The following is a 25,039-nucleotide window of genomic DNA, read 5'->3' as shown; positions in this document are numbered from 1 at the left end:
AAGGATACAGAAGTGTTTGGGGTTTGCTTTTCATTCCACTCAGTAGAAACAACTCACCAAGAACCATCAGGGATAGGGGTAGGTTACGTTTGCTAAACTCATGGTGGGGAGTTGGCACAGCCAGGATGACAAGGAAAACCAGAAGTCTGTTTGACAACTTGGGGTGTCCATGGGAGTCAAGACTTCTGCGGATGTGCTCAGTGCCTTAGCAAAGAGCAGGTGGTACTTCGGAGCTCTGTTTCATTCCATATTCTGCTAAAGTGAGAGCAATAGAGAGAGAAGGAATAGTAATATTTTCTGAAAAGGACCCCATTCCACCATCATTAACCCCCCAAGCTTTTTCTACAATGTGCTGAAAAGTATCCACTTATCATGAAGATGGGTGGAAAGGAAAAATATTTTAAAAGTTTGAAATACTTAGGGAGGTGGGCTTTCAAATGGGCCAACACCATTATAGATGCTGCTGGCTGCACTGATAGTTCAGAGCAGGAACCAGCAAACAGACCATTTGGGTAGCCTCCTTTGAAGCTGATTTACTTGTGAGTGTATAGTTTGGGGAAAACAGTCCTTGTCAATGCCCCTAGACTAATAGTCTAAAAGCAGTTGCATCCCGAGTGTAGAAAGGATGGATAAGGTAGAGCAGCACTCTTTGCTGTGATTGGAAAGGGCCATTTTCCCCTCCCTGGTGGCACCATTTGGAAGATCTAGGCTGTGTTTTCTCCTCCCTCGTCAGCCGGCCATGAGGGATCCTCTCCCTCGAGACTGTGAGCACCAGCACCAGAAGGGGAGACCTAACTACTCAGATCTCTGCTTTCTGTATTTAGCTAATCCCTGCGGCCTGGGGCAAGCCATTTTTGAATGCAGCTTCCTTAAATGGCAATCACTTGGAAAAAGGCACCTGGCCCTCCCCCTTGACATTTGCATTGCTGAATTATCTATTCATATTTTCATTACTTTGTCTCTCCTGCAGCAATGCATCTGCTCGGACTCAATTGGCAACTCCAGCCTGCAGATGGGCACACCTTTAACAATGGGATAAGGACCGGCTTACCAGGAAACGATGATGTGGCAACAATGCCATCTGGAGGCAAAGGTGAGGTTACAGCTGCTGCTTGCCCTCTTGAGGTCACAGGAAAATTCCGAGCTATCGCCAGCTGGTTCAGGTTTTCTAGTCCACGTCTTGGAAGGTATGCAGAAAAGGATAAGAAAAGGAGAGAAAAAGAAATCATTGCCTTTCATAGGTGCCCCCATTAAAAGCTGTTTGCTGTTCCTGTCTGTTAACTGTATTTGGCTGGATCACTCAGAGCTGGCGCGATGCCTGCTCAGAGCAATGTGCATACCTATGCTCTCTGCAGCAACTGGCATGGTCCAGAGCTACTTGAAAGCATCCCAAGGCCTGTGCAGAAATAGCAGCCACAGCAGCAGCTGGAGTGGCAGCAGCAGCAGCAGCAGGAGAAAGTCTTGCCTAATCAGAAGGCAGAGAGCAGCCGTCAGACTGGGTCCCTCTCCCAGGAGGAGAGGTGCAGCCTCCCTGGGGAGGAAGCTGCCTGGCTTGGCATGAAAGAGAAAGGCTCCGAGCTGCTCTGCTTTGGGGAGAATAGAAAGGAGTTTTGACAACTCAACAACAAAGCTTCTCTTCTCAGAACAGTGAAGGGAACAATAGAAATGTTTATTGAAGCAATCAGGCAACTGTATCCTTGCAGGGAAAAAAAAAAGTGCTAACGAGGAGCTAAGAACGAGAGAAGACAGAATCATGGGGAGGTGAGACCGGAGTAATTAAAAGACAGAGCAGTCAATGGAATGGTTAGCCAGGCTGGCACGGGTGAGATATGCTTCCTTCGGGTTGGAAATTCCAAGGGAGAGATTGTATTAAAGCGTTTCTCCAACATGCAAATTTCCACTCTGCCTTTTAGCATCTATAGCCACTTCAGCCCCACATTTCAGAAACACCTTACAGGGATATTTCAAAGAAGGGAAAGGAAGTGGCATTTACTAGGCACCTATTGCATACCAGGCTTAGTATTGTATAACATTAAAGGAAGGAAACATCTCACTAGAAACTCAGGCCCAGAAAGTTATAGAAATTTATCCAAATAGGTACAAATCTGGACTCAGAGCTGTGCTCTGCGTGTCTTTGGGCAGGATGTTGGAGCTTTCCTTCAAGGAGTCATTTTCTCAGAGAAGATTCCAGAATTCATCTGCCCCCAGAGATACACATTAGTCATCCTGAGATGCTAATGCTGCTTCAATTATCCTCCCCAGAGCTGTCCTAATGCTTTGAGGATGACTTTTTTTGTCTTTTTATCCAGTCTTTAAGAATCACTGTACTCATCTGTCATAATCGTAACACTAAATTACCTTTAAGTAAGCATGAAAAAGTTTTATCTGAGGATGAAATTATATGCTTTCCATTATCAGATAAGTTAAACTAGACCTGTAACTGAAAAGAATATTTTGCCTTAACTGACCAAAAAGCCCAGAGCCAAATTTATTGACCTCAGATTTGAAACCTGGTCACCCCCAGTACTTGACACTGTCTGCTCCTTCAGTTTTCTCGAGGGCAACGGTTCTTAACCAGACCTTTTTTTTTTGCACCCCTAGAGGACATTTGGCAATGTGTGAAGACTATTTTGATTGTCGCAATTGGAGTGGGCATGGCTGGCATCTAGTGGATAGGGTCAGAGATGCTGTTAAACAACCTGTAATACACAGGACAGCCCCCTGTGATGAACAATTATCTCATTCTAAGATGACAATAGTGTTGCCCTTGGAAACCCTGCTTTATGGGGTCTCTGTCACATTTTATCCATAAATGTCCTTTCATCTACAAGTCAGAACCTCATCCCTTCAGAATAATGCAGAGTACACATATGAAATGAATATGCATATTCTATCATTTGGTTCAGAGGCATTGTTTATATGTGTATACATTCTGAAGTTGCATACAAGTGCTTTTTGAGCAGTGTCCTTCATAAGTGGGAATCACTGACCTCTGCCGGCTTCCATAAAGTAAGGTCAAGATCAAGCACTCCTCCCTTTTATGAGGAAGCCTCTATTTCTGCCTCTGCTCCCCACCACCTTTTGCATTCCACACCCAGAGAGCAAGTCTTAAAAGCACAAGAGTATGTGTCTCTAAATTCGCAAATGAGGAAACACTTTCCACTGTGTCTTTGGAAAGACCAGAATTTTTCCCCTCATAGGCAACATGCTTTTGAAAATATTGTGTAAATCATTACTGGTTCAATTATTTTCCAAATAAGTTATGAAACAGACCATTTTTTTTGTTTTGTTTTGTTGTTTGGTTTTGTTTGAGATGGAGTCTTGCTCTGTTGACCAGGCTGGAGTGCAGTGGCACAATCTCAGCTCACTGAAACCTCCGCCTCCCGGGTTCAAGCAATTCTCCTACCTCAGCTTCCCGAGTAGCAACCCCATGCCTCCACGCCCGGCTAATTTTTTGTATTTTAGTAGACACAAGGTTTCACTGTGTTGCCTATAGGCTGGTTTCGAACTCCTGAGCTCAGGCAATCCACCCACTTTGGCCCCCAAAAGTGCTGGGATTACAGGTGTGAGCCACTGCGCCCAGCCGAGACAGACAAAATGTTTGCCAAATCATTGTGAAGTGAATTTTATTGATAGAATAAGAAAAAAGTGTGAGAATTTAAAATTGCTTAGAGGTGAAATAAAATTTGAAACTTACAGACAGATCAGATCTCTTCTTAAGTTGTTTTAAGGTTTGGCTTATAAAATGACTAAAATGTGTTGCAGTCTCTCACCTGCGCCTATTTATTTTATCAAAAGTGACCGTAGGTTTGAATTTCTATACCCAGTGACCTCCCTGCTCCCCACTCCCCAATTCTATACATTTAGATAACCTGAATCAATTCTAATCGACTACTTTTCCAGTGTTTCAAAGAGACAATCATGATATATTGGCAATAAGTTAATTAAATAACACCCCCTCCGTTTTTTTTGGTATACGATATTCCTTCACTCCAATGTTTTAATCAAGCTACACCACACATTGCCAAGGAGGATAATCTCATTAAGCAATTACTGGCTAAGTATCCAGCAGAAACAAATTAAAATGTAAGCAAAACACAGACGTGTGAGTCCCATCTAAGATGGCACATCGATAGAGATTTCATTACCTGGTCTTTAGGAGTATTTACATTCTTCAGGTTTGGGACCAAGTCTAATAGACAGGGCAGCCTACACACTCTGATATGTTAGTGGAAACGAAGCACTTGATTAATTAGTTGGGAAAGTACATTCTTTGGTCTTTGCCTTTCCCTTTTTCATTTGTTGTTGTTCGAGCCTTATTTTTCTTTCCTCTGCTCTCCTTCAATTAAACCTTAACATGGACAGTTGTTGGCTTTCGCATCAAGAAGAGGGAACAGACAGTCTGCCAGAATCACTCACCATCTTGCGTGTATTTCTATGTTAAAAGGAATGAACTCATGCATCTTCATTACAAGGGCATGGAGAACTTTCTCTGTAGATCTGGGATTAGATAAGCCTGGAGAAAGACGATTCAATATCTGACCTGGTCAGATTACATAAGGGAATCCAGTTTGATTGGCCAGGCCCAGGGAAAGTATACAAGAGATTTTTAAAGGGCACATTATATGTACCCAATTTGTGCACGGATTTTACAAAAGAATAAACTCTCAAGTATAGAATTGCATGGATCATTCTCAAAACCTATCACTCATTTTAGATTCAAGTTGCCCTCTATATCAGGGGTCAGCAAACTACATCTCATAGACCAAATCTCGCCAGCTGCCTGCTTTTATAAATCAAGTTTTAGTGGCACACTACCATGACTATTACCTGTTGTCTGTGGCTACTTTCAGAATACAGCAGTGGAACTGAGTGGGTGCCACAGAGACTACATGGCCCAAAAAGCCTAGACTATTTACCATCTGACCCTTTAAAAAATAAAAATAAAAAGTTTGATGGCTGCTCTGAATCATTCCCAGCCCCATTTCCACTTTTCTAGAACTTTTCCCATAACTATCCAAGTTACAGGAAACCAGAAGAGGAAGATCAAACTCCCAATACATCACTTCTTCCTTCTTGACCAAGGACTAGTTATAATATATTCTTGGTAACTTTGCACTGGAAGATGCTCTATAATACAGGCTTTTGGAGATGGTCTGGTGAATACAAACACCATCTCCATCACTTAGCAACTATATGACTGTAAGCAGGTCCTTTATTCTCTCTGAGCCCCCAGTTTCTCATCAGTGAAATGCAAGTCCCTCATAAGCTTGCTGTCCATCATAAATGAGTTGACCCTTGTAAAACATTGCACGTGGCATCAGGCATGTGATAAATGATCCACGAATCTTAGTTGTTGTCACTGATGTCATCATTACATCTCTCAGCTGTTCCATTTAACAAGTTTCCATGGCCTGTCACATCTTACAAGAGGCTATATTTTCCAAAGGTGAAGACCAACCAGGCGCAGTGGTTCATGCCTATAATCCCAGCACTTTGGGGTCCTAAAGTGAGAGAATCACTTAAGGCCAGGATGTCGAGACCAGCCTGGGCAACAAAGCGAGACCTCATGTTTATTTTTTAAAATGTAAAAATGAAAAATAAAACAAAGGTTGAAAACTACTTTCAGAATATTGAGATAGACAATACTACCACTTCACCTTTTCCCTTTACCTTCTAAGAATTAACCAAACGCCAGACGAAAATTTCCTCCCCAACGTTGGCTTGATGAGGTCAGTGGGAAGCCAGTCTTCCTATTCCAAAGCGCCAATGTCTACACCAAGTTGGCCCCCTTTACATCGCATTATTTGTCTCACTGCAGCTTGAGTTCCATCACTGCCAGCCTGTCTGTTTTAAGCCCTACCATTCTCAGTTTATAACTCAGCTGTAAACATTTATTTGTGCCGGGAGCACATTTCCTTCCTACCCTTTGAAAAAAAAAAATTAGAATTTCCAGATGGTATGCAAGTTGGAGAAAAATGGCAAAGACTGTTATTCTGTTTAGAAACATGTTTTTCTACACTTGCCCTTTCAGCAAAAACTTCATAATGATTTTTACTAGTTGGCTTAATGCATGGTACTAGGAGCCAGATTAGCAGGGAGGTTGGTAAATTCTTCCTCTGGCTCCCATCAGCTTCTCAATGAACACAGCCCAGGGTTTTAAAATGATCACTTCCCTATATGGGCATTTCCAAAGTCGGTGAAATTCCCAGAAGGGCAAAGGGTCATTATGTTTGAGCCAAACACCCCATTACTGCACGTTTACTGGCAAATATACCAACATCCTAAGTACCAACCCAACGACTCCCCTCATTTAGGAGGCCATGCTGTTCTTCGTTGTCGCAGGTGGGTACTGCTTACATGCACTCACGTTAGTAGACTTTTGCTTTTGATTGCCACCCATAGTTGCATTCTAAATTGCATAGTTTATGTTGTACACAGCATCATGGTAGCTTAACGTGGACGTTAATAATGAGACCCAGTTTCTCTGTCCGTGCATTTGCCCATATCGTCATTGGCCACACTTCTCTTTCAGAGTTGACTTGTACACCCAGATATCTAGTCTGTGGTCTCCAAATACGCGCCTCTGGTGTAACTCTGGTATACAGTTGGCCCTTCATACCCCCAGGTTCCACAGCCACAGATTCAACCAACCTCAGATTGAAAATATTTGGAATAATAATAATACCAAAAATACAAATGAAAATGATAGTATAACAACTATTTACATAGCATTTACCTTGTATTAGGTATTATAAGTAATCTAGAGATAATTTGAAATATAGAGGAGGATGTACATAGGTTATGTGAAAATATTATACCATTTCATATAAGGGGCTTGAGCATTTACAGATTTTGGTATCCATAGAGATCCTGGAATCAATACTCTGTGAATATCAAGGGATGACTGTGGGCCTGAATAGGGGTTCAGTCAGCATAGGGGTTAGCCAAGTGAGTTTTAGTGTCTGTCAGATGTGGCTTTTGATGACAGATCTTTCAATAAAAAGCTGTGTGGCCCTAAGCAAGTCACTTATCTTCCATGAACGTCAGTTCTCTCATCTGAAAAACAGGAAAAATCTTAAGAGTATCAGGGGATTACATAGTGATTAGCCGCCGTGCAATAAATTTTATCCACTGTCAATAGTAAACTAAACTAAATATTAATGCAGGAGCAAGTTCACCTGAAGATTCATGGGTATGAATACTTGTTAACATTCCTAATGGCAAAGAGTTGACTCTTTTTATCTAATGCAACAAACTGAAATTTCAAAAGTTGTAAAAGCCACATGTAGTTCCAGGAGCTGACACATTTTCTAAAAGTCATTATCGTGTGATGTTGTGAACACCATCACAGAAGCAGTGACTTTAAGGATGGAATTACATTCCTGAAATATAGCCAGCCAGCCAGCAGCAGGGTGAAGGCTGATGGGCTGCTGATGTCTCGGATGAGCTGTATTCTTGGGCAGTGAATATAAGGTCCTTGGAAGAATCTTTTCACTTTTCCGTTGGTTAAACGGAACCCTCAGATGGTTGTCCTGATTCCCAAATAAATGGAAACGAGGTGTAATGACTGTAGCAATATTCTGAATTCCATTTTATTTGCAATAGATAAAAATATGTGAGGCAGAATAATCTGCAAGGCAGATTTATGCTGAGGTGCCTCCAGAGTTCTGTTAAGTTAGGAGGTATTAATATGAGGCCTCATTTTCCTGGTATGACTCTGAGTCCATTCCCTTTAGCACTTGTTTGGGGAATAGTTTCACTGTTTCTGTAAATGAATTATGGCAACATTTTCTGAAATGATTAGCTCCTAATGTGACTATGGAAAGCTGTCGTCTCGCTCAACATCAGTCTTATTTAACTGGTTGAAATTTGAGGTACATGTTTCAGAAATAGGCAATAGTTTCACATTTACATGAGCAGTCTTCCGTGGAGTTATAGAGTTAGACTATCCTGTAAAATTGATCATTAGAATGTTGCCTCTGAAAACCCAGAAATCTCATCTCTAAGCTCAAGATGAACTAGCCGGAGCCATCGTACCTTAAGCATGTGCTTCTTACGGCAAAATGATCATCATACACACTTTTCATTGGGCAGCTCTCGGATAGACTGAAAGGTTTGCATGGAAGCCCAGCTCTGGGAGACATGAGTCGGACTGGGTCCTGCGTGCCAGGATTCCAGGCCCAGTCATTGTCTAAAACCCAAGGATACTGGTGAGGCCTTCACAGAATGATTACAGGATGCTGTTACATGCCTCTTCTCTTGATGCCCCTAATTCAAAGTGAATCCATAGGACCCTGGCCTACAGGCTGCCTGAATAAGAGATCATGCGAATACAACACACACTCCAACTCTGTTGTTGACCAAAGACTACCTACTATTATAGTCAATGCCTGATAAATATTTATTGCATGAAAGTATGAATGAATACTCCACCCGACATTGCGTAGGACATTTCTTAATCATTGTCAAAAAAATAAAATCTGGCTGCTTTCACTAAAGCAGGCTGCATGGAGTTGCCCGTGTGAGAAGCAGCTAGACCACACACCAACACCAGCAATTTGCAGAGAAAGAACTCGTGATAGTTTCCTCAGATCATCGTATCTTTATACATGTGACCTGTCATCTGCCCCTCCCAGTCTGCGGACGTACTGGCCACTCACTGTATATTGACTCTGGAAAATGCCTGTTTTATTAAGGCCCGCTCCACCCATTGGCACTCTTTCATTAATGGTGCCTACAGTAGGCAACCTATATGTCTTATTAGGCCATCACAAATTTACCACCCCCCCACCCCACATCTGAAAAAAGTAGTTACAGCTGATTTTAGGTAGCACCACGACAGACAGGATAGAAAGATATCAAAGCACCTGCAAGTTGCATACAACATGCAGAAGCACCCCAACATATAGATGAGTAGACAAGCTCAGAGATGGCTGGTGATTAGCCCAAAGGCACACAGCTGGTAGCTTTCAGAGCTAGGATTCAAACCCAGACTGACTGACTTCACTGGGCAACGTTGCCTCCTTAAGGTCATAGAACTCCTCAGTGGGATATTCAACTAGACCTTAAAATGTCTAGCTAGGCATTAGACACTTTAAGGTAAAGACAGAAACCTTAATTACTTTGTTTCCTTGCTGCCTGCCTCTCAGTGGTGCCTTGTGAGGGACTGGGCAAATCAGTAGTCCTGGAACAGCTGGCATGGCTCAGGGAAGCCCAGCTTCAACTCCTCCTTCATGGGACTCAGCCTGGCTTTGATGCTGTTCTCTTTGACCTAGAGAACAACAGAAATCTATACTCCTGGACATCAGCCCAGGGATTTGACCTCCAGGAATAGAGTCGCTGAGATGGTTTCCCATGCTGGTTGTAGCAATTTACAAAAAAACACCTTTTCTTTTCATCTCTTTGGAGGCGGTATTTGTACATTTTTCTCTTTTTTCATCGCTTTTAAAATTACAATACAATACACACTCATTTTTAAGATTTTTTTAAAGTACATTTTGAAACTTTTTTCTTTTGCTATAATGAATATTTCTGTAATAATCGACAAATATGAATAAGGTCTATAAATTGCAGTCATGCATGGCAAAACATCGTTTCAGTCAATGATTGACCACAAATTCAGCAGTGGTCTCATAAGGTTATAATGGAGCTGAAACATTCCTATAACCTAGCGACATTTTAGTGGTCATAATGTTATAGTGTAATTACTTTTTTTATGAACTTAGTGTAGCCTAAGTCTATAGTATTTACAAACTCAGAAGTAGTGTACAGTGATGTCCTAGGCCTTCATATTCACTCACCACTCATACTGACTCAACCAAAGCAACTTCCAGTCTTGCAAATTCCATTGATGGTACATATTCTATACAGGTGCACCCTTCTTTATTTTATCTCTCATACCATATTTTTTACTCTCTTTTTTCTATATTTAGATACGTTTAGATACACAAGTGCCATTGAGTTACAGTTGCCTACAGTATTCAATATAGTAACATGCTATAGCAATAGGCTATACCATATAGCAGGCGTCCCCAAACTTTTTACACAGGGGGCCAGTTCACTGTCCCTCAGACCGTTGGAGGGCCGCCACATACTGTGCTCCTCTCACTGACCACCAATGAAAGAGGTGCCCCTTCCTGAAGTGCGGCGGGGGGCCAGATAAATGGCCTCAGGGGGCCGCATGCAGCCCACGGGCCATAGTTTGGGGATGCCTGCCATATAGCCTAGGTATGTGGTAAGCTACCCCATCTAGGTTTGCGTGAGTATACTCACACAACTATGAAATTGCCTAAGAATGCATTTCTCAGAACATATCCCTGTTGTTAAGTGACCATGACTATAGAAAGACTGTGTGTGAAAATATGTATATGTACATATATATGGAGTAAAAAGTGAAAATCCCTGTTTGCAAAAGTGTAATTCGTTTCCACACCTGAAGAACGTAATTTGAAAGCAAACACTAGCTTGTTTAACAGTATGGATATCTTCTTTTAAATGAATTGAGCCTGTGAAAGTGAAATCACCTGTTAATCAGCAAAGCCTAAACGCTTTCTAATAATTCCTCCTCCCTCCTGATGACCCCCCACCCCTGTCCCTTCCCCCAACACACACACACACTCTCTCTCTCTCTCTCTCTCTCTCTCTCTCTCTCTCTCTTTCTCTCTCTCTCTGTCTGTCTTTCTCTCTCTCTCTCAGTTCTTCATGGCATATACCCAGCAATGATCCTCCTGACCCACTCTACAGACCACAATAGGCTAATAAGGAATGCTATTTAAAATATCTTTGGGTCCAAGCCACTTTTATATGATAAGAACATTGAGACTTTGAAAAATATACCTTCCTAAAACTAGCTAGCTGCTTAATAACAAGGATGGAAGTTGAACAGAATCATTCATTTACACTTGTTCCTTCCACAAACATTTCAAAGTCATTAAGTCATGACTAGGACTCTTGACTTTTCATTCTTAATCTAAGGATTTTTTCACTGTATCACACCTCTCCTGGTTTGTTTGTTTATTGTAAGATTTTACACGAAAAGTAAATTACACATTTACTCATGACTCTTCAAAAGGATCCACAAGGAAAGTTCCTTAAATAGTAAATTTCATATAGAGCTCCCAAAAGGTTATTTTATTTAGTAAATAAAAGTTCAGTTTACATGTTGTCAGGTTCTAACTGAGGTCTGAGGGGAGTCCGTGGGTTAGTGGTGGGTAGCTGAAAAAGCACTCAGTGAATTGTAGACAGTTTCAACATGGCTTTATTCTCTCTCTCTGGGTACGAGTGAGCCTGGGTGCAAGTGAGCCTGGACATGAGAAAGCCTGGGTGCAAGCCTGGGTGCAAGCTGTATGTACAGCATCAGCAAGGCACTTATACCTTTTACAGACAATAGTGGCTCCCAGCCAAGCATGAGCTCACATGAGTGGTTACCTAATGCGCCTCACATGGCGTGGTTACACAATAAGCAGAGTTGCGCGCCTGTGCTCCAAACTTGCTGAGTCATGCTGGACTGGATGTCTGCCTAGGCCTATTCTTGACCACAGCACATCCATTTTCCTTACACATGTAGATTTTCAAAGTAAATCTTTGTTAAGGCTCTCACTTTGCCCTGTCATCACAGGGGTTTGGTTACAATACCCCACCAGATGGGTTTGGAGAGTTTGATCCAGTTCAATAAACATTTATGGATCACTTAAAATTGCCAGGTGCAGAGCTTAGAGAACCCAGAGATGAATCTACATCTCTGCCTGACCTCAGGGAGCACAGTGTCCAAAGACAGAGACTTAGAAGGCATGCAAAATCAAGTACAATACCTAACAACAGCTGCTATGGGTTGCACCAAAGTGTGATTGTGATACAAACACAGAGAAAACAATTTGTCTGGCTGAGGACAGGGGTGGAGGTGGTGTTGTAAAGGAAAGTAGAGCTTTAGTGTGAAGGTGCACTTGACCTGAACCAGGCCCTGACTTCCCATCTATGCTGGAAGAATTAGTTTACTCCAGAAGAATTGGACTCTTGATAGAGAGCTAGATATATACAAATAGACACATAGACATTCATGTATATTACATGTGCACATACTATCTTCTGCCTTTTAGAGAATTTCTTACTCTGCAAAGAAAGTCAGATGCTTTCCCATGTTATTTTTCATACTTTTATTCATTTCACGTAAGAACTTATCAATCATTTTGCTATTATTTCATGCTAGGCACTGTACTAATCTCACTTTTGTGTACTTCTACTTGTTACACCCTCCAAGGCAGTTAGAACTATTGTTCCCATTTTACAAAAAAAAAAAAAAAAAAAAAAAAAACTGGAAATCCAGAGAGGGAAGCAAATTGCTAAAGGTCACACAGCATGAAAGAAGCAGAGTCAGGATTCGAACCCAGTTGTGTCTGACTTCTATAATTCATCCCTCAAGTGCACTCCCTTATTTAGTGAATGGGATAGAGAAGAGAGGATCTAAACCCTAGGGGGCGCTGTGACTACTGAGGAGCTAGCCTGTACTGGCTGGTAGTGGCAGCTTATTTACTCGGTGTCCTGAAGCCAGGGTCTCGTAAAGGAAGAGGACCCTCCTGCTAGAAGAGACAAAGCTTTAGGGCTCCTTGTCTGAATTTCTCCAGAGCAGCTGCTCTCGGACCCTCCTGCTAGAAGAGACAAAGCTTTAGGGCTCCTTGTCTGAATTTCTCCAGAGCAGCTGCTCTCTAGAAGCAAGCTCCCTTGCACATGTCCAGCATCTGCATCTGGCTTGACATTACAATCCATTTTGGTTTCCACAGTAGATTAGAGCACTCGTGGGTGCTGATTTCCTGCCTCTTTTTCATATCCTGTCATTAACCCAGCAACCCCAGAAAGCCCAGCACACATAAAGGAAAGCCCAGCTTATTAAGTTAAAGATGAATCATGTTTTTAAAATTTTCTTTTTTATGTATAATGCTTTTAACTTGTTGCCGTGCTGTGATTGCTGGGATTCCTTTTGGTACCTATCAGAGGCTCACCCACACACTCTTCTTCCCCAGGTGGCTTTCTTACTATGTCTCTCCCTTATTGGGCCCTTTTTATTATATCCCCTCCCCAAGAAAGGGGTGTCAAATGCAGCATTTTAAAGTAAAATTTGCTTTCCAGTTTATAGTCATGAGAGCTCCTGATCTACTTGTGATAACAAGTGTTTCCCCCCGGACATGCCATTATTTCAGCAAAACCCCCAAATAAACAACACTCGTTTTAGGCTTAGGGACCAACAGGTAGTAATACTTATTTTGTGCCAGAAATTATTCTAAGAGCTTTACACAGACTAAACTCATTAAAACCTTGTAACCGTCCTGTGAAATAAATAGTGTACCATCTATACATATGAGAAGACTGAAGTACGGCAAGTTGAGACACTTAGCCAGTATCAAAGTTAGGATTTGAGCCATGGTAATTTCAGCCCAGGGTCTCTGCTTTTAAACATGATGCTGTATTCCTCCCACTGCAGGTCAGTAATCAGTATCCATTAGAAAGTTAGCCAACATTTAAAAGTTCATGCTGGGTATGGTGGCTCACACAGGTCATCCCAGTATTTTGGGAGGCTAAAGCAGGAAGATCACTTGAGCCCAAGAGTCTGAGACCAGCACCTGGGCAACATAGTGAGACGTTGTCTCTAACAACAACCACCAAAAAAAAAAAAAAAAAAAATTAAGCAGACAGGCGTGGTGGTACATGCCTATAGTACCAGCTACTTGAGGAGGCTGAGGCAGGAGGATCACTTGAGCCCAGGAGGTCAAGGCTGCAGTGAGCTGAGATGTCACCACTGCACAGGCAACAGAGTGAGACCCTGTCTCAAAAAACAAACAAAACAAAACAAAAATTCAGAATATTTGATAAATAAATCTAGTCCTCATCTAAAGGTCTGAACCACTCAGGACTTCTGGCTGTTAATTTTCCTTATAAGATGAGATGTGAAGGAGGCTTTCAAACTTTCTTTAGGACTCCACTCCCTATTTTTATTATCCTAGAGGTCAAAGGGCTATTTTTAAGATCCAAATGAGTGTTTCTCTTGCTTCATTTAAAGCCCCTGCTGGCTTTTTATTGAGCTGCATAAAAATCAATCACCTCACATGTTAAAGAAAATAAGAGGGAAAAATTTTATATCTTCAAATCACTCTGCGGTTTTTCTTTTCTAATTTAGACATGAAAGACCTTCTGAGAACCAAAAGTGTCCTCTCTCCATTTTACAGATAGAGAAACTGGGACCAAGAGACAGAGTCAGACAGGTTCACTCACCTCTTGGCCAATCTTTAGCAATTTTATCATTTCTCCTGATCATCCAAAACCTTTGTGATATCTGGTGGCCAGATAATAGATAAATACTTTCAGAAGAGTTAATCCTTCACAGAATGTTGAGGGGAGCATTCTGGACCCATCAGGCTGAAAAAGTTTTTGGATCTATAGGATCACCAAAGTGATCAGGCATTCCAGAAATGAAAAGATTCCCCTCAAAACAAAAATGACTTCCACTCTTTCTGTTTGATTTCAGTTGGTTCAGAAGTTCTCAGGGGTATAGAAGAATATTTTATATTTCTTACCAAATTCAAAATCAATTTGAAGGAATCACAAATGACCTTTATACTATGAGATGTTTTCTCCCATTTTAGAGATAAGGAAAACGAAGCTCTGAAAGATTGATTGACTGGTTTTTCTTGGGCAACTGGTAGTCACACTCAGTTCTTCCTCAATTCTGTGGTTGCAAGGAAAACCACACTTGGAAGTCTAGGAGGTGCTGACTGATTCATTATTTTTAAGAACTCACTTTAAAAATGGATATTTTTGGAATTTCTATCATTAAAGTTCTGAAGGATGCTGATGGCAGGCAACCAATATTTTCAACATCAACAATTTTAAATCATGCAACAGAGATGCATTAATATCAACGAAAGAGAGATGTTGTTCGCTGTGGTTCTTAGACTTCTCCCTCTAACTCAAAGAAAGATCTAACTCAATATTAGGTCTGCTTGAGTTTTCAAGTCTTCATTTTCTACTGAGTTGTTTTATTTATTCTGGGCTGATTTTTGTTGAAAACGTCAGAGTATATTTGTGTCTGGAAAGAATAATGAAAGGCTACAAGAATTAAATTTGGTGCCAAATGGACATCACCCTCCCCTCCCCTGCTGAAAATTTTTATATCCTAGCCACATTGGGGATGGTTGGAAGCTTTACATGTCCTTATCAGACTCCAGATCTGATTATATTTGATCAGTAAAGAGTAATCACATAATTTTAGAAAGCATTGTGCCAAGATTTCAGATGCCCTGGGGTGCAGATTTATAGCTTTGTTATTTGAAACCTAAATATTTTAGCTGTGACTTAAAAAGGAAACTTGCCAGGAGTTTAATCTTAATATTTAAAAACAATTCTGGCATGTAATTAAACAGAAATATACAGCCAGCTAATGTATACACCTCACTTACTGGTGTTTATTCCTTTTTTTTCAGTGCCCTGGTCATTGAAAAACAGCAGCATAGACAGTGGTGAAGCAGAAGTGGGTCGGCGGGTGACACAAGAAGTCCCACCAGGGGTGTTTTGGAGGTCACAAATTCACATCAGTCAGCCCCAGTTCTTAAAGTTTAACATCTCCCTCGGGAAGGACGCTCTCTTTGGTGTTTACATAAGAAGAGGACTTCCACCATCTCATGCCCAGGTATGACCATGTTTGATGTAACCAAGCATTTAAAAAATATATATATATATATATATGCCACTTCACACCCACCACAATGCCTATAATTAAAAGATAGACGATAAAAATTTTGGCGAGAATGTGGAGAAATGAGAAGCTTTGTACATTGCTGGTGGGAATGTGAAACGGTGCAGCTGTTGTGGAAAAGAGACAGTTTTTCCTAAAGTTAAACATAGAATTACCATATGAAGGAGGAATTCCACTTCTGGGTGCATACCCAGAGAAAAGTGAAGACATCATTTTCTTATAAAAACGCATACATCAATGTTCATCGTAGCCTTGTTCACAATAGCCAAACAGTGGAAACAACCCAGACGTCCAGCTGGTGAATGGGTAAGCAAAATATGATGTAGCCGTGCAATGGAATATTATTCAGATGTAGAAAGGAATGGAGTCTTGTTACTTGCCACTACATGGGTGAACTTTAAAAACACTACGCAAAGTGAAAGAAGCCAGAACAAAGGCCACCTATTGCGTGATTCCATAAATATGAATTGTTCAGAACTGGCAAATCCATAGAGAGAGAAAGGAGGTTAGTGGTTGCCAAGAACTGGGAATTAGAACTGACTGCCACAGGGATTTTGGGGGGTAGTGATAGCAATGTGGTGAAATGAAATACCTGTGATGGTTTATCCAATATAGTGAATACACTCAAACCACGGCACCGTAAAATCACAAAAACTACCTTACAGTTATTCATAGTGTCATATGAACCTTTTCTCCAAAAAATAAATGCTAATATCCCGACCTAATGAAAAAACCTTTACTAGACCCAGAGGGTAATCACTGGGTACTTTCTGTTCAGATGTTCTGGTGTTTGGATTAATTTGTTAAAATATCACTAGGAGACATCTCACTACATATGAAAAGAATGATGTAACATAAACCAAAATTCAGCAGATGTTTCTCTGTGGCTCCCTTGTACTGAGTTCCTTGGGAAGTCCTTGGCACCATGAAAGTGAGATTGTTCACAGCGTTGGAAATGAAGAGATTGGATTACATTATGGATTTCCTTATTTTTCCTCTCATTCTTCCTTTAGTTTGTCCTGGTAGAGGTTCTATTATTATACATACCACCTGGGGTAAATTAACACCTACCTAGTTTGGTTTTCTTTTCCAATAAGAATTGTATATCCTGTGAAAAAAAACAAGTGGGTTTTTCCTGCCTGGTTTGCCCTCAAATCCAGGAAGAACATAAGGTACATTAGGAAAAAACTCAAAACATGCATATATCCAGTCAAAGCTGACTTTGAAATGTGTTGGAAAGGCAATTCATCTAGAAAATTCAATTGGAAGATCTTACAGCTTAAAAAAAAAAAAAAAAAAATGGCAAATGGAAGGTAGTCAGGTCGCCATTTCCTTACCTTTAGCCCATTGCAGACATTGCTAATGTATGACAGCACTTTTCCTTACTGAGCCCAGTGCACGCATACCTCCCATATAACTCTCAAGGCAGCCACTACCAATCGACTGGTATTGGCTCTCAAGGTGAAACTGATTTGCAATCCCATCTTTTCAGCCTAAAATCATCAATATAAGGACTAAAAGGACTATTTCTTTTTTGAGCAGGGAGAGCTGTGTAGGTTTTTATGCTCATACACAGCCAGTGCTATAGGGACCAATATGTAATGTGGTAATCAATGAGTCCTCCATCCATCCATCCAGAAAAAATATTTACAGGGCTAGGCACTGATCATCTGGAGCTGAGTTAACATAGTCCCTGACCAAGCAGAACTCCGGTGCAGAAATCATATCTGCTCTTCAAAGAGATTCAGTCTCATCAAGACAAGGAGAGGAGTTCAGCTGAAAGGAGTCCCTGGGGCATTTCCGTAGCTTCTGGTCAGGCTGCAGGGTGCTGCACTGAGAAGTTATGCAAATTGTTAGGTGGTATCCTTGACCTTCAGGCTCCACTGATTCTCTTGTAGCAAAATGAAGAATTTACAATAGTGAAATCTGCTTACCGGCATTATTGAGGTAAGTATGAGCATGTGTCTGGGCATAGCTGAGCGTAACTTTCCTCTCAGCCAGTTGGGTGCCAGGAGCTTTGCTAAGAAAACTACTCCTTCCCCACATTACTCCAAAGCTCGACTAGCCCCCTTCCCTTGCATGTTCCAGGAAACCAGAATCATGGAAAAGCCAATGGTCATGGCAAGTCAAGTTGGTAACTCTCTGTAACTGAGTGGTAGTGGACAGCAGGCAGAAACATACTCTACCCAGCTTCCCTGCCGTTCTGACATTCAAGACTCAAATCCTCAATGACAATGTCTTTTCTTCCTTTGTGGCTACACCGCACTGTCCATCTCCTGCCTAGTCTGTGATTGTTCTAGTGATTGTCCTCTCAGAATAGCTTCACTCCAGAGACAGCCCCATCACACATTTCAAGGGAAGAGAAATGAATAGGTATGGGCTGATGTGTGCTGAGGTTTCAGTCCAGCTGCCAATTTGAAAGTTCAGTGTGTGCTGAGGGGTCAAGTGAGCAAGACACTGTGCTGAGGCTTAGATATTCACAAGACAGGTACAATATAGGGGCGCTGTTTTCAAAAAAGAAAGAAAGAAAAAGACTCCCTACGTATTCTCACATTCGTTTGCTGTCATCACATGCATTCCTGTTCATTTGATGGGCTACATTTCGTCGAGGAGGCGGTGCTTAGATCTTTGTGGGGATAGGCGACTGACTCATGTCTCGAACCATTATAGAATTTCTCATTTTTATTAGTATATCCTATCAAGGAACGTAAGTTCTATGGGGATTGGCAGTCTAGCCAAGGTGACTCATTTGAGCTGGAAAAAGAGAAGGAGAAAGATGTGGGGAGGGGGGAGAATATGATATTCTACTGGCTGTGCTACATGAAATGGTTGTTTAAATTTTATTGAGTGCCATGCCCTGACCAAGAATCTACAAGGTTTAGTAACCTTGTCCAAGGATATTAAATACCTGCTTAAATTTCCCGAGAATCAGAGTCTGTCCCAGTTGACTTTTTGAAACTGGCTTTTTATAAAGATACAAAGACAACATGGCATAGGAGGAAAAGTCCAGAATGTAGACTCTGCCGCACATTAACCAGGGGACCTTGAGCACGTCCCTTAACTTCTCTTAGCTTCAGTTTCCTTTTCTATCTACAGTATTTGCTTGTAGTTATACAATGACAACAAAGGTGAGCTGGGAAAACTCTTTGTAAACTAAAGTACAATAGAAAGCTGTGATATGTGAGTGTTCTATCATTCGTAGAATTTCTGTGGAGCCCTAGCAAATCCTGTATATAGATAGACAATTATGCAAATATAGATTTTTTTAAATAAATTAATTTTCTAGTTTTTTCTTCTTTCTAAAGAAAACCACATTTCATTGCAGAAAAATTTTAGAAACGGAGAAACAGAATGAAAAAGTAAAAACACTTCTAATATAAAGCAGTCCCCTTTTGCTAAATGTTTATATATTACTTTTGTTATAGTAAAACATATCCATTGCAGTGATTAAAAAAAAAAAGAAACTTAGACTAATGGTATCTTCAAAGAACAAAGGTGTTTTTGTTGTTTTTTTTCTTGTTTATGCTACACCATTAGAGGCTCTCAAACAGGGGTGATTCTGCCCTGCCCCTACTCCCACCCTGGAAACATTTGACAATGCCTGGAAATAGTTCTGGTTGTCACACTGGAAGGAGGTGGCTACTAGTACCTATGGATAGAGGCCAAGTTTGCTGCTAAACACCCTGCCTGCCGTGCACAGGGAATCCCCAACAAAGAATTAACGCTAACCTCAAATGCTAACAGTGCTGAGGCTAAAAGAAAACCCAGCCGGGCACAGTGGCTCACGCCTGTAATCCCAGCACTTTGGGAAGCTGAGGCAGGTGGATCACGAGGTCAAAAGATCGAGATCATCCTGGCCAAGATGGAGAAATCCCGTCTCTACTAAAAATACAAAATTAGCTGGATGTGGTGGCACGTGCCTGTAGTCCCAGCTACTTGGGAGGCTGAGGCAGGAGAATTGCTTGAACCCGGGAGGCGGAGTTTGCAGTGAGCCGAGATTGCACCACTGCACTCCAGCCTGGCGCCCGGTGACAAAACAAGACTCCGTTAAAAAAAAAAAAAAAAAACCACTTCACATGTCCCTCTTAGGTTAATGAGGACTTTGCTCAATGTCAACTTCATTCAAGGACACAGACCTATGGAGCTTCTACTATCAGGAACAAAGAAAGGAGTAGATGGAGAATTGTGTACCAGTTCCTACAGAACTCTGCTTGGAAGTCACACATATCATTTAAGCCCTTCTCATATTAACCAAAGCAGTCACATGGTAACTTCAGTGGAGGAGGAAGTACCATCTGATGGTGTCCCCGAAAGGAGCACCAGAAATATCAATAAAGATTCCTAATGACTTAAACGTAAAATGTTATGGGGCCTGCCCTAGTGGCGGGCCTTGGGTACATCCTCAATCCTTTTCTTGAAAATAAACCTTAAGGATTTTATTTATATTGCCAAATTGTCCTTCTGAAAATTGGTACCAATTACACTCCTACTCACCACCTGCTTTGTGGAAACACCCATTTTATTTACTAGAACACTTGCATAAATGTGATATTATCGTTTCTAAGGCTTTGCCAGTTTTAAAGGTAGGTATTATGTTGTGCTTTAAGTGCAGCAGTTTTGACATCATGCATTGCATTTTTAAAGACACAGACGGATTTTTTTTTTTTAATCAATCTAGGTTATTCTTAACCCACCAACTTGAATTCTTATGGGGATGGTATATGTCCAGTGGAAGCCTAATGCAACTTGCCAAATATCTGAAATCCTACAAATTCTGTCAGATTTGCTCAGCCCAGTTCTAGAAAGGTAACAGACTGAAGAAAAATAATAATATGACCTGGCTTCAGTGCAAGACATCAAAAGAAATCTCAGAGGCTGTTGCTGCAAGTCAGAATCTTGGGTGGTTAAGGCAGTGAGCAAGTTTGCTTGACAGTCCATCACTGATTGCTACTGATATGTCAAGTCAAGTAAAATCCTTTGCGAGAACAAGTCAATAATTGGCAAATTAGGTACGTGATTAACCGGAGACAACAAGATGCAGTTACCGCTTCGGAGCCCTGCCGGGACTTCACCTTCTCCACAATCCTGTTTAGCAAATATTTAAAATGCCTATTTCATGACTCAGAACGATGGAGCCAGGAGCTCCGTGGCTTCCTGAGGCAACTTAAAAGTATATGATGGGGCTTAAAGCTCCAGCAAGTTGATTAAAGAGAGGTGCTAAGAATTGAATGGCGGTAAGACAGGAGCAGACGCTGGCACCCCCTGATGCTTTAGACTGAGAGGTATCTGTGGTATGGGAAGTAAAATTATCCACACGTTAAACTCGTTAGCCAATAGGAGGGAATGGTTTAAGAGACCACAAATTGCCCCGTGATCATACCAAATAAATGCAAATATGGCAGATTGGGCATATGTGGACCAAGATAAAATGAGCTGAGCAAACATTTCTATTTGTCCTCATCAGCGGAATTCCCCTAATGACGTTTTGTAAAAGCAGATTTATAGATGGTGATTAGTGGTATCAGTCTTTGCCAGCTCGGGTTTATTCCTTTTCATTTCAGATCCTTATTTGAAAACGAACGCTGTCTTTCCCTGCCCCCTTCTTTCTTGCCCAAGTAAGCAAACCTGCACGTGGTTTCCATTAGACATGGGACTAACTGCATTCCTGGGATACTGGGGTGCCTGGTTGTTTGGAGCACCCCTGCTCTGTCATCTTGCCACTCTCTCTTTACCCTCTCTGTGTCCATTGACCAGTCAGATAGGCTCCACTGGGCCTCACCTTTCACGTGGAGCTGAAATTGGAGGCAGTGCCAGGGTTTGGCTGTCAGCTTGCATAGCACATCAAATCGTGCTTTGCAGAAGCCCCTCATACGAAGTTTCATTTCATTTTGGAAGAAGCTAGATCTTCACAGGCATATTTTTCAGAACTTTCCTTTCCAAATGAGCTCGAAGTGTAGAGAACGATTGTGTGAAACCAAGAGAATCTTGGTTTCTTCTGTATTGAACTGAAAGTGCTTTTGGAAAGGACTTTCTCGAGAGGCCCTTTTTGGTTAGCTGGTGGCATCCTAACGGGAGAAAGGAGCTGAAACTGCCATCTGAGTCAGTGGGCAGCCTCCTGGACAGCTACCAAGCAGAGCAAGGAGAAATCTCAGGAGTTGCTTGGGTCTGCCGAGAGAACCAGATGAAGGGTGCATGGGAGGACACCGTGGATGTTTTTCAAGGACAAGGCTTGAGTTCATGGAACTCAGAAAGACAGCAACAGGGAAAACAGGAATGCGTTCAGAGGGGCAGCACCAAACACCAGATTTAGACTGAGGAGAATCTTGGAAGTGCTGTAATTCAGGAGTTTGCAAATTTTCTAAGGAAAGGACCTTTATCTTCAAGTGAAACCTTACATAGAACCCCATATACAAAAAGATGAAAGTGACAGTTTTATTAGCATAGAGTTTACAGTTTAAATCCACATTAGATATTATACTGTTAATCTCTGTATATGTATATGTATTAATAAATCACATGTATAGATATATATCCAGAGAAAGAGAGACTAACCCGTGAGAGTGGTCACCTCTAGGAATAGTCAAGAATAGGACTGGGAGTACTTACTTTTATCCATAAAATTATATTAAAGGTAAGACAAATCCCCCACCCCCCATCTCCAACACACACACACACACACACACACACACACACACACACATAGACTGGATGTAATTCCACAAAGTCATAACATTTATTCATTTGAGCAGTTTTAATATAAGTATCTTTTATACTTCTCTTAATTTCTGTAATCTCTCTCTCTCTCTCTCTCTCTCTTGCTTGCTCGCTCTGTGTGTGTGTGTGTTTAATAAGAGTGAATCTGTAACAAGGTTGAGTCTGTTTTGAGTAAAACAAACATTGAGGAGATATAGATGATGGCTGTAATTGCAATCACTCTCTCAAAATTCCATTATTTATATACTTTGTGTTTTTTTGCAATTTTGAGAAAAACTGTCATGAATCTATACAAGTATTTGTGAATAGCAACAGTATTTCCTTTAATCATTTCCCTTACAGACTGTAGATACTCTTCAATTAAATTGATCCAGAGGCTTGAAAAAGGAGAGAAAGGTAATCATTGTTGCAAGGTTAAATCACTTAAAATATCGAAGAACTACTCATTTCCCTTTCCTTAGATATAAAAATAGGGGAGTTGCACCCAAGCTTTGAAACTCTTCTTATTTAAAAAAGAAAAAAAAATCCCCATTATGGGACATGTTACACATTCATTTGGAATCCACTCCTGGTTTTATATCCTGAATCAAACACGTGCCTCTGCTCTGCCTGGCATTTGGTTGAACAGCCTCCATCACTGCAATTGCTTGTACGACTTTATCTGAGCAGACACACATCGGCCTGGATTCAAAGAAAGCCTAGTACAGATCTTTAAGCTTCCTGATAAACGACAGTTACAGAAGTTCAATGTAGGCTTAGAGATACTAGGAAAAGCTTTATTCCAAGATCTTCACAAAAATTAATGGCTTCTAAAATGTTCAATGAAGCCCCTCTCAGTAAGGATGCTTTGTAGGGAAGCTAAAGTTGTTCTGAAATGACAATATTCATTAATCATTCATCTGATCTCTTATAAAAATGTCCTGCACACGGAGATCACTCTTCATTTAACATGAGTGACTAAACCCACTCAGAATAATAGCCAGCACTCTCTAAGGGCTACAATGTACCAGGGACTGATTGTTCTATGTGCATTATCTTGTTTTATCTTCACAACACTCTATGAGGTGGGTAGCATTAGTGGCACTCCGTTTTACAGATGGAAGAACTGAGACAGAGGTTAGGGGCTCAAAGCTGGTGTGTGGATCTGGCAGCCAGACGCCTTCCTCTTCCTTCTCTCTGGTGCTCATTCATTTCTAGGAGCATCTACAGTACAATGTAAACACAATTGTTTACGGAGCAAAATTACACCTGCTGCCAAAAACAGAAATTTTATCAAGTCAGGGAAAATGGTGGTGGGAATCTTCTTGAATATGTCCGAGGAAAGTCTTGGTAAATATGAATCTGGCTGATGTAGCATGGTTAAACATGGAGGCAGAGAAAATTAACAAAGAAGGTGATAAGATCGGCACTTCAAAGAGGGTGGTTATAAAAACGTAAAGAGAGATCCTGGGAAATTTGACGAAGATAACCCATATACTTACAGAATTGTTCTTTTTTATTCTGTTGCACCTGTAAAACTAAGTGATGCCATACCATTCTGTGTGTTTCATCGATTCTAAGATGCATATAATGCTCCTCTTTTGACATTTCTGAAAACAGCACGTGTTTTGCAATCGATGGAGCTGAGATAGAACGAAACGTAGTTTTTGTGTATGTATGAAAATTCAATGTTCATTCTCTCAACTAGAGCATAGTTGCAAATATAACCTGAATTTCCCTAAATATGAGGTAAAATAAACTTTTTGACAGGTTTCCTTTGCCAAGATAAAATTCTAATTAAATATTTTTCCATTTGTTAAGTGTATTCATTTAAGTGGCCTCTTAGAAATTCCAGTGATCCTCAGATAACTAGATCCTACCATATAAATCAAGTCAGTGTGGGGTGGAATTTTAATTTTTAAAACACATAAATACACATTTAGAAAATGAAGTTTAGGCCAGCTGTGGTGTATCATTCCTGTAATCCTGGCACTTTGGGAAGTCAAGGCAGAAGGATCACTCAAGCCCAGGAATTCAAGATCAGCCTGGACAACAAAGTGACACTTCATCTCTACCAAAAAAAATAATAATAATAATTATCCAGGTATGGTTGTATTTGCCTGTAGTCCCAGCTACTTGAGTGGCTGAGATGGGAGGATTGCTTGAGCCTGGGAGGTCAAGGCTACAGTGAGCCCTGATTGTGCCACTGTACTCCAGCCTGGGCAAAAGAGTAAGATCCTGTCTCAAAAAAAAGAAAAAAAAAAAAAAGAAAACACTTTGGAACACTTATGCTGCTGTTCCAGACAGGAACAGCAGGAGAGCCTGCGCAGAAGGAGTGTAGACCAGTCCAAACTAGCTGACTTTGAACTCCAACCTCTAATACTTCCAAGCTGTGTGGGCTTGGGCAAGTCATTCAGCCTCTCTGTGCCTCAGTTACCTTATCTATAAACTGGAGATGATAATATGTGCTCAGAGCAGTATTGTGGGATGTAAATAAAGTAATCTTTATAAAGCACTTAGATTCATGCTGGCACATAGAAATGGTGTAAGCTATTATCATTATGATTTCAAAGCATTCTTGACACAAACCCCCAAACAAAA

At 41.0% G+C, this 25,039-nt stretch overlaps 1 protein-coding gene across 15 annotated transcripts in view; it reads left to right on the top strand.

Annotated features, from left to right (window-relative positions):
- The window catches only part of TENM2 (teneurin transmembrane protein 2), a 3,817,113-nt gene that overhangs the window by 3,611,517 nt on the left and 180,557 nt on the right, over positions 1-25,039 (top strand). For all 15 annotated transcript variants that reach the window (XM_074390353.1, XM_074390351.1, XM_074390352.1 and 12 more), the window contains 2 exons: positions 971-1,093; positions 15,474-15,679. In XM_074390353.1, coding sequence (XP_074246454.1) covers positions 971-1,093; positions 15,474-15,679 — 329 coding nt within the window. The remainder of the gene's footprint in view (positions 1-970; positions 1,094-15,473; positions 15,680-25,039) is intronic.

This window comes from Saimiri boliviensis, chromosome 20, assembly GCF_048565385.1.
Source record: "Saimiri boliviensis isolate mSaiBol1 chromosome 20, mSaiBol1.pri, whole genome shotgun sequence".
Lineage (NCBI taxonomy): Eukaryota > Metazoa > Chordata > Mammalia > Primates > Cebidae > Saimiri > Saimiri boliviensis.
This window is presented reverse-complemented; position numbering and strand designations above follow the sequence as displayed.